General features: G+C 39.9%; 1 protein-coding gene across 1 annotated transcript; it reads right to left on the bottom strand.

Annotated features, from left to right (window-relative positions):
* Positions 1–1,614: 1,614 nt before the first annotated feature.
* On the bottom strand, positions 1,615–10,399 carry mns1 (meiosis-specific nuclear structural 1). The gene is made up of 10 exons (XM_077563834.1): positions 10,188–10,399; positions 9,203–9,412; positions 8,408–8,535; positions 6,899–7,001; positions 6,568–6,797; positions 4,922–5,138; positions 4,732–4,839; positions 3,690–3,947; positions 3,301–3,426; positions 1,615–3,006 (listed from the first exon to the last, which is right to left on the bottom strand). The coding sequence occupies exons 1-10, from the start codon at positions 10,188–10,190 to the stop codon at positions 2,902–2,904; spliced, it is 1,488 nt and encodes a 495-aa protein (XP_077419960.1). The 5' UTR covers positions 10,191–10,399; the 3' UTR covers positions 1,615–2,901.
* Positions 10,400–10,644: the final 245 nt, after the last annotated feature.

The following is a 10,644-nucleotide window of genomic DNA, read 5'->3' as shown; positions in this document are numbered from 1 at the left end:
TCAAGTCTTGTGTATTGTGATTGGATACGAGTAGACATTGTGGGTTAATTGCCATTTGGCATTCGGTTCATCTCAAGTCAAGAAGATCTGGAGTGCTAGTGACTGTCAGCACCATCGTCCTCCCTGAGCTTATCTTGCATACAGAATTTAGGACTAGGTTAACAATCTTTGCATAAACACCTCGGGACACTGTTGTGAGATGGATATTTCAGGATTGGGTGGTTGAAAGAGGAAATAATTTCACCGTCAAGGTCATAAGTTTGAAACCCTCTGACCTAAGATGCCAGCAGAGGGCTCAAAAGCATCCACATTTTGAGATGGTCAGTCAAGGTAGCAGATTAATTTTGTTATGATTTTACTGACAGTACAACTTTTAATTTGCAGCTATAAAAAATATTCATCTTTGAACTATACACAAACAAACGACAACAACTAACCCTTTCCGAGTTCAAACCAGGAAGTCTGGACGGGAACGCCCCCTTGAACTCGGAAAACCCATTTGCGAAGTCGGGGGAAAAAAAGGACCCCGACTTCGTTGCCGACTTCACCGACGGACCAATGTGACGTCACTCTACAATGGGGCCCCTTTGGAAATACAGACCGTGAATACTAAAACAGAATTTACTCAAGTATAAAACTAGATATATTTATTCATTCATAAATATTTGGCATAACTCCACGCAACATAACGTACGTGACAGTATGCTTCTATCTCCCTGCATGAAATTATACGGTGAACTACTGAACTGTGTGAAATACTTATGAAATAAGATAAGAACAATAAATGAAGTAAAATAAAAATCACTATCCGCCATTTTTGTTGTTTACTTTCGCCTCGAACGCTTACAGGTCGGAACTGGGGAAAAAATAACCCGGATAAATCCGACTTCCGACCATCCTCAAAGGCAGCATTACACAATCTACTTGTTTTATGATCAACGGGGAATTAAATTCGAAGGCAAAGCACTTTGCAAGTTAAAAGTATGTTGTGTTGTGTAATGAGTTTAACAGTGGTAACAAGTATTGTACGTATTTCAAAAGCCCTAGAGTAAAAAAAGCATGTCTCAAAAACTATCCGAACTCCACAAGGTAGATTGAATCACATTAATCTTGATTATCGAAGTATTTACAACCACCTTGTGCTATCTTTGCATATTGATATTTTATTGGTTGTTTTAATACTTATGTTAATCCCGTCAATGGACAATATGCCACGGAGGAGGCGGGACTTCGGACTTCTGGGTTTTCACCCATCAACTTTGTTTCCGTTTCCGGTTTGTGACGTTTGGGCCGCGTCCCAGTACTTGCGCTTCCGCCTTTGTGCCCCTCGGTTGCGCGTTCCCGTCAACTGGTGCGAGGCTGCGAGTGTGTAGTGTCTGTTTCAGTGTTCGAAGCATTTCAGATAGCCTAGATGCCGGTTGGGGGTGCGAGTGTCGGAACGCGGCCAGCAGTGGCGGAAACGGTGCTGATGTGTGAAACCCGGAAGTCGGAAGTCCGTGGCATCTACCCCATTAAAAGCATAGCCTATAGGAAATGTCTATATTGTAATTGCAATCTTCAATAGTGACATTGCATTTATTGCCACCCAGAAACATCCCGGACAGGCCAAAGCAATCTTTTTGGACCATACCTTTATTCAAAAAATAAAATAAAAACTCGACATGTACAACCAAATCAAACTACAACATATCCAAAAGCACACACAAAATGCCACATTATTTTTGTCATAAGGCAAAGACTTGTTGCAATAGGAAAATGTTTAAAACTTTCAACTAACATTTATTAGCTTTTTCAAGAGCTAGGAAGAGAGTGTACAACTGTGCCATGACAGAAAACAGAAAGAAATCTTTCGATTAACTAATTTAGTAATAAAAAATAAAAAAAGTAATACTGTATCCGTAATAATTAAAGTTATTCTATTATTTTTATGTCTGTTTGTCTCAGAATTTCATGATGTCCTTGGAAATTAGAAATGTTTTTCTTCTTCTGCGTTCTGGTTAATGCATCACAGGCAGGTAGTGTCTGGATTTTATATTTTTAAACTATTTTTTAAATTTTGTATTAACCTTTGAGCCACTTTTCCACCCCAATTTCAAAAGAAAACAAATGTTTATATTATATTGGTAATATTGTATTTTTTTTTATTTCATTGCAATATGTTTAAAAATTATGAGAAGTAATTAAAAATACATTGTTTTGACATTCAAATGTTTGTGACAGTTGGACAATGTTTGAAAAACAATGTATTGATTTAGATCTAGTTTGGTTATAATGCTAACATCAAGAGATTCATTTAGATCCAGTAGTAAAATAATCATGACATTAGTGTTACTGAAACCAAATTAAAAGTTCCAAAAACACGTGATGTGAATTGTCATCCTGGAACTACATCAAGGTAAGGATCACAGGTCAAATGTGGTCCCTTTTTTTAGACAACCTGATTTAACATTCAATTTTGACAACTTTAATTTCCTTTAGCATTGGTTTGTTGTGAATAATGTTTAACAGACATCTATACGACGTCTAATGGAGTTTGAATTTGGTATAAAAATAAACATCTAGAAAACATCTAAATTTAGACATCGATAAATACATGTCTTAGCGGTTATTTAAATGTCTAAGATTAGATGAGGAGTCGTAGACGTCTACTAGACGTCTTTTAGATCGAAAAATGCTCGGTAGGTCCAGTACAAGTGTTGTACAAAAAAAATTGACATTAAACAATAACACTCGCTTTTGATAATATGAAAGCTATTAATTCAACAATATGTTAATCATCGTCTGTTGCAGCTGTAATATTTTGACCTTGTCATCAGCACCTCTTGTGTTAAGACTTCATCCAATGTGCATGTGTACATATGACTGTTGTATAATGAAGAAAAAAAAAGAAAAGAAAATGAATCAGTCATCTCCACCATTGTTTTCAGAGCTCTCTGCTTGACATGTCTGGAAGTTTTTCCTGAATTCTTCATCAAAGTGCTGCAGGTCATCTTCACGAAGTATACCCTGAAAAGAGACCAAATGACATCATGCAAAGAACGCCTTTCCCGGTATGAGATAGAAGTGTAAAATAACAGTTTCCAAACCAGAGCTACTTGCCCAAAAAGCAGTATTGGAAAATGCAAAAAATGCAGTGGTGTATGAAAAAAAAATATAATTTTATTAAAACTAGTTATTAGTATTAACTTGGATTTGATTTAAGAGAAATGGTATAATTTACCACAGTAGACCCGATGATCTTTCAGCACTCGTGCCACGACAGTGTTTGAGAAACAAGGCAGTGTAAGATTGCCGTATTACCTTCGGCAAGTGTCCGAGAAGTTTGGTTGCGTGTCGCTGGAGTAGCTTCAGTCTCTCCTCTTCGATAATCTGTCTGCACACCGCCTCTCGCCCTTCCTCCAGTGCCTTTTCTCTAGCTCTCCTGTCCTGTAAGGGGGAAGCGCAATGGCACAGTTTCAGAGAGAAAGAAAAAAACTCACTTTGGTCCTGCTGACATTGATGCAGAAGGTGAAAAGTAGTTTGAGCATTTTATGTATTCCTATTTTGTCCTACTAGTATACAGTGTGAAAAAAAGCCAGTTATTCTACTAGTGCACAGTATTACTAGTACATGAATATCAAAGATATTGAATCACTGCCCACAGGTGTTGGATCATGTTAATGCTTCCAAGAAGGACGGCGGTCGGGTACCTTATCGGCCTGGAGCTCCAGTCGTCTTTGTTCGATCTGCTTATCCGCCTCGCGTTTGTGCTCCATGATTTTCTTGCGGCGCATTTGGGCGTTCATCTGCTCGATGCGGTCGTCCTCCGCAAACTTCTCCATGGTCATTTTCCGGAATTCCGCCTCTTCGTCTCTTTCCGCCTGCCGACGCATTTCCTTCATGGCCATCTGCTCCTGGCAGGTCCTCTGCAACGTCAGCCTCTGTCGGATGTTTTTCTCCATGTCTTTCTGGAAGGCGGGGAAACATTTTGACGTCAGGTTTTGTGCTGAAAGTTTGCCGCTTTAATGGCACAGTCCCTTGAGCGGTGACCAAAGATGGAAAGGCCCCACAATTTTTCAGCAGTGCTACTTGGGGGCCATATAGGACCACACACTTCCTAACCAAAATACATTTTCTGAATATATTGAATTTTTTTCAACGCATGTATAAAAGATCCACTATCATAATCCAACAACAGAAGGTTTGAAGCAAACTTATATTTTCCCAGTGCAAAGGGCTTTTTCCCAAGGACAGCACACAATTGATGAACACGAAACAAACATTGAGTGCAAGAACTGATCTTGTAAATGTTTCCACAAAAATCAACTAACTCAAAATGTTGATATTAATCTGCCCTGCATATTCATCCCAAATGTGCAAAAAAATAATTAGGCCTATTCACCATCTATAAGACCCTGTAAAAGTGTAACTAAGATATGGCTGCCACCTAGTGGTGATTAGTGACATTACAACTTCAAACTACAGTCAAACGCTGCATATTCACAGTTCGACACCTGCGTTCGCAATTTGTGTTTTTTCTCTCTATTTTTCCCAATATTTTTCCATATTTTGGATTTTTACCAGTTTTTCCCAGATTCTTTTCCCCATTTACCCTCAGTTTTCTTGGAAAACGTATACTCAATGTTTAACAGCATTTTTTGATTTAAAAAAAAGTTTTCAAGAAAAAAATATATATCAAGGGGCCACTCATAGTGTGGTGGCTTTTTAAAAGAACATAGAAAATATTCTTACAATATCTTTCTTCCTAGAGGCTTCTTCTTGTTCCTCGAGACAAAGCTCCTGGCGAATTCGTTCCATCTCGTCACGCTGTCGCATCTCCTCGCCCATTTTTTCAGCAAGCTGGACAAAAGCAGGAACAGTTCTTTTGAGTGAGTGCTACATTGACACGTTTCATAAAGAGAATATCTGAAGTCCTATCAACCGTATCTCTGAGGTTCTGTATTGCGTCTTCTCGTTCTCTGATCTTGGAGAAGAAGTCCTGCTTGGATTTCTTCTGCCGCTGCGTGAACTCCCTGAGGCGTCTGTTCTCCTCCTCCATCCTTTCGCTCTCCAAACGCTGCCACTCGGCCCGCTGCGCCTTGAAGTCCTTGATGTGCTTCTGGGTGGCGCGCACCCTCTCCAGCTTCTTCTGTCGTTCCCTTCAACACAGGACCAACACCTGTCAGTCTGCTGATTCAATATTAAGTTGATTAATAACTCATTCATCTATTTTTTTTTTTTAGGCCCCAACTGACTTGGGCTCGAGACCGGCTACACCCTGGGCCGGTTTCCAACCAATCGCAGGGCACATAACCATTCACAGTCACACCTTTGGACAATCTAGAGCAGCGGTGACAAACGTGTGGGGATGGACAACACATGAAATGCAATTTTTCAATGCAAGAAACTGTTGCTAATTTTGTCCACTGGAGGGCGCACTGAAGACCACGTTACGTAATGACCACTTCCACTGGCATGACATTCTCAAATTGCCTGCTACTCAGGATTTGGCTCCTTATATTTATGCATCAAGATGGCAACTTTCAGGAGCAAAGGAAAGCCAACTACATACAAAATGCTGAAGAAAGAATATTTTTTCATGAAGATGAAAACTTAGGCTTAGTGGAAAAGCACTTATAACGAGGCATCACAGAGCATTAAGCTCCATGCATCTGACAAGTACACAATCTTTAACCCATTTGACATTACCAACTGTATTCAGTAGGTATATTATTTCAAGAGAAACATACTTTCACTTGTTACGTATACAAAGCAAAATGGGTCATCACAAATGTAGACGGAACACTATAAATGAATTGAACCTAACAACAAAATCAAAATTCCACTAGATGACTCCTAACCTATTTTATTTATTTTTTTACTATGTCCTAAGCACAAAACTGAAAATAAACGAGGTTTTCAACAAATTACTGGTATTGGACCTCCTCCTCCCAAAAATTGGAGACAATGCGAATTTGCAGTTTTTGTGAGTAAAAAAATGTGATCAGACACATAGTATTAAATTTAAATACTGAAGATTCTAAATTGGAAGCTCTCCAGCTTCTTCCTACATGCAAAATAAAATTGTTAGGTTCATTGAAGACTCAATTGTCCATCGGTGGAAATGAGTGTCAGTCCAGGGTGTACCCTGCTGCTTTTATTCCAAGTCAGTTGGGGGCTCCAACATTATTCAGCTAATTAAACTTTCTTCTGTCATTTGAGGACTTAAATATTATATTTTTATACAGTATTTATATTTTGAGATCAAAAAAAATTGTCTCCAATTTTTGGGAGGAGGAGGTCCGATACCAGTAATTTGTTGAAAACCTCGTTTATTTTCAGTTTTTGTGCTCAGGAAATAGTAAAAAATAACAATAAAAATAAAAGATTAGGAGCCATCTAGTGGAATTTTGATTTTGTTGTTAGGTTCAATTCATTTATAGTGTTCCGTCTACATTTGTGATGACCCAGCTTAAACAACTGCTTAGGAAAAAAATCTCCTCACGAGACGTCCATTCCCGCTCACCCTTTACCGTCATCAAATACGACCACGCCTGATGACGTGCAAACGTGATCGTCAAGACTCACATGTGATCCTCTTCGTAAATCTTGCGCACGATGTTATCCACCATCAGCTTCTCCTTGAGGAAGTCGTCGTAGGCTTCTTGTTTCTTGTTCTCTTGCTCGATGAGCTGCAAGTTGAGGTCTTGCAGGTACTGGAGCTGCTCCTCTTGTTTCTTCTGCTCCCGCTTCTCCTCTTCCAAGGTGGCCCGGTCGTAGATGCTCTTCATCTTATTGTAGATCTCCGCTTCTTTGCGCTTGACGTCAGAGAAGAAACGGGGACAGTACAGGGGGATCACCTCAGCCGATTTGTTTCGGGAGATACGATTCAAGAGGCAACGTGTCGAAGGTAGGTCACCATTGTCTCACACTTGATGGCTTCGTGCTCTGCCATCTGTGCCACTTGCTCCTTGCTCACGTAGGCCAAATTTAACTTTGCCTCCAATTCTCGAATCTCCATGCTGAAAGATTGTTTGGAGAGACAATTCAAAATGAGCTACAAAGACACAGAGAGGGAAAAATACACAATTTACAAAAAGATTTTGAGTGATTTTTTTTTAGGATGAATCTAAACTGAACCCTTTGAATGTAAATATCCAACTTTTCAGTTGAACAGCAAAATTCTCAACAGGTGTTCAATTAGTATGGGCTTTTTGCATTCTCTTCCGGTTTGGACTACTACAGCCGCGTTCATTCAGAATCTCAAGTAAAAGCCTTAAAGAAAGATCATCTTTTTATTCTAAAAGCAGCACAAACTGTTACAGTACATGAACATTGGTGTGTTCCAAAGTGCACATCTAACCTTGCCAGCAAGTGGAATTCTCACGGTATTTGTTTACAAATACTACGAAAATACTTCTTGTACTGCTCTTCTTTTTTTAGGTTGGACCAATCAAGCGTTGTTTAGAGCGGGACATGCAGCTGTGACAAAACCAGGAAGCGCCAACGCCGGGGCAAACAAACAAAACTAACCCAGATGAATAGACGCTCCAATTAATTCTGTTCTCGCAAGATTACTCACCGTTTCCTTGTTGAATGTTGACCAGCGAGAGGTGCTATATGCTTTTTTATCTGGTATCTTGGCTCTCAAAGTACCATTATAATATAAAATAATATTACAAGGAAAAGAATAAAGTGATAAAGAGTAAAGTTGAAATAATATGGAAAAAATATTTGAGACTAAAGACAGAATACTACAAGAAATTTATATTGAAAAAAAGTTACAATAAAAAAAAGACTATATCATCTACTACATCGGGAAAAAAATGAAGTGGTTTATGAAAATAAACAAATATGTAATAGACTTTACACCAATCTGATTGGCTAGATCGAGATCGGATGATATTTTGCATTTTGTGCAAAACCGGTGATCGGCTGTAATGTCCTAATTTGCACGATCGATTAATGACATCATTGATCGGCTCTGTGAAACAAGACATCTTATATTTAATGTTTATCAGCGTTTTTGAAGGCAGGATTATTATTATTTTCATGAATTTGAATCGAGTTTTCGATTATTTGAGAGCTGGGCCTGTCCTTAATCCCCTGCAAACGGCGGCAGGATAATAAAAAAAAAAAAAAAGGCCCACCCCCCGAGTCACCATTTACTGTACTTGGGCAGTCATTTTTTTGTGTACCACTAGAGGAAGCCCAAGTACCTCCAGTAGTACTCATACCACACGTTAAGAATTACTGTCTAATGAAACCATTAAATCAAAAGGAGACGCAGACTCCTCCAAGAAAGATATTTAACTAAAAATTGAATCTTCATTTGTATGAGAGGCGTTTGTCCGATCCATCGATGACATTCACCTCTTATCGCCAAATTTTGGAGAGTAATGTAACTGTATGACAAGGTGTAGATTACCTGTTGTCTCTAATATGCTGCCTGATTTTGCCTTCTCTTTGCTTGTCATGGTTCAGGCGGGCCAACTCTTTGGCCAGCATCTCCTCGTCTATAAGGTGCTTCTCCCTCACCGTTTTCTCGCTCTGGGCCTGCAAGTTGGTGAGGGAGCGGCAGTGAGAGGTGATCAAGCTCATACACAAATGAGGCAATTAATTAGTAAACTAATACCAATCCATCCATTTTGTCAGGGTCACGTGGCTTTCATTTTAAAGCCCACCACACACTCATGGCCAACATTGAGGCTCTAAAGCAGTGGTGTCCAAACTCGGTCCTCGAGAGAGGGAGTCCTGCAGGTTTTGGATGTTTCTCTTCTCCAACACGCCTGAAGCTCATCAGCAAGCTCTGCATAAGCCTGATAATGATCCTGTTCATTGGATCAGGTGCGTTGGAGCAGGGAAACCTCAAAAACTTTCAGGATTTCGACCCTCGAGGACCGAGTTTGGACATCACTTCTCTAAATCAATCAGGACAGTGGACTATTTATAGGAAAGATGCATTTTGGGCATGAACGTATCGCAAGCTAGCTAACTGAACATCAGGACAACAAAACAAAATCAGGAAAAAAGATGCTAATCGTCACAAATGAGTACTACGTCATTCTAAATCTATGCACATTTTCAGCAACTACCTTCAAACATGGTTAATGGACATACAAACAAATCTCTGAATTCACTTTACCGACAGAGAGATGGATAAATGGACAGAATCACTCCAACCTCCCCTTCATATATGTAATGCAGAACTGCGAAAACACACCTTTACCATGGCGTCCTCGATCTCTCTCTCCCTCTGTTCTTCCTGCACCTGTCTTAAGAACCTCTTCTTATCCACATTGTCCTCCTCCCTCACGATGGCCACGATTCTGCGGTCGCGGTCCACTCGCAGGGCCTCCACCTGCTTCTGTGTCTCGGTGATGCGCCGCTGCTCCACCTGCCGATACTGCTGACTACGGGTCAGGTTCCGACTCTTGACAGAGCGGGAAAGACAATGGAAAGCCGTTTGAGCATTTAGTCCACATACTTATGGTCCATGTACTAATATGTGCTTTGTTCTCACTAATAAGAAAATTCAGCAACTTGTTACAACATGTTACTAGTGAAGCAAAACTAATAGTGGGCATTTTGGTTCGACTAGTAGGGCCCTGCAGGCTGCTAAGTGCCTGACACATGCACAGTAGTGTATATTATAGCATACTAAAGGTCAAATGTGGCACTAGTAAATGGCTTTCCACGACTATGACATTTTTGCACACTAGTCGGTCAGCTTTGGAATACTAGTTGCACAACTACAATCCTACAATTGAGGCAAAAAGGGGCATTTAAGTATTATTGTCCAGGTAGTTACTAGTTCATGACACAGTCCTCCAAAAAAGGGCCTAGTACTGTAAATAAATAAATAAACTTACTCGACAATTCTGTACACTAGTATATGTCTACACCAACAGGGTAACTGCGGCACACTAGTAGCACATAAATGTTAACTAGTAGTGCACAGTTTTGGAGCGCTACTAACATGTAGTTTGTCCAACTCGTAGGCCAAAGTGAGGACAATACCAAGGATATAAAATGTTTGATATACTTGGTAAGGTAAAGTTCTCAAATAACATTTGAACATGTATTCAAAATTTAACTAATACGCCAAAGTTGTTCTTGAAGGAAATTAGTTGTGTTCAGCAGCTCATCTCGTTTCTTAACTAGACAGATAGACAAACTTGCGTTTTTGCATTTCCACGAAGCTTTACCATCTTTGTCGTCTTTTACGCCGTGTTGAATTTAGCCGACTTGGTGCGTGACGACTTTACTTCGCGAAGTCTAAAACAAACACACACAAAAACCCAACAAAATGTTTTTGTGTATAAACAGCTTCAACCGCGATTGATATTATATAGCCTTTGTTTTACACTGAGCTTGTACTGTGTCAGAATAATAACGCTTTCAAGTCGTTTGTAGCGTGTCGACGACGTTTCGGCAAATGTTTGGCTGTTTGTTTCCTTGGGAACCACGTCCAGTCCTCAGCCAATAGGAAAGGTCGTTGGCGATTGCATCACGTCCGGTAACATCCACAGCGTCCGCAGGTGGATTTTGGTTATCCATTAATCCAACTCCCAAGTGACATTTAATTTAGCATGGTCTCAAAAAAGACACGTGGGTGGGGCACTTATAATGGAGCCGGAGCAAACATGGACGCTGCAATTAATT

The sequence above is a fragment of the Vanacampus margaritifer genome, chromosome 4, assembly GCF_051991255.1.
Source record: "Vanacampus margaritifer isolate UIUO_Vmar chromosome 4, RoL_Vmar_1.0, whole genome shotgun sequence".
Lineage (NCBI taxonomy): Eukaryota > Metazoa > Chordata > Actinopteri > Syngnathiformes > Syngnathidae > Vanacampus > Vanacampus margaritifer.
Note: the sequence above shows the minus strand (reverse complement) of the source record. Positions and strands in the feature narration are given on the sequence as shown.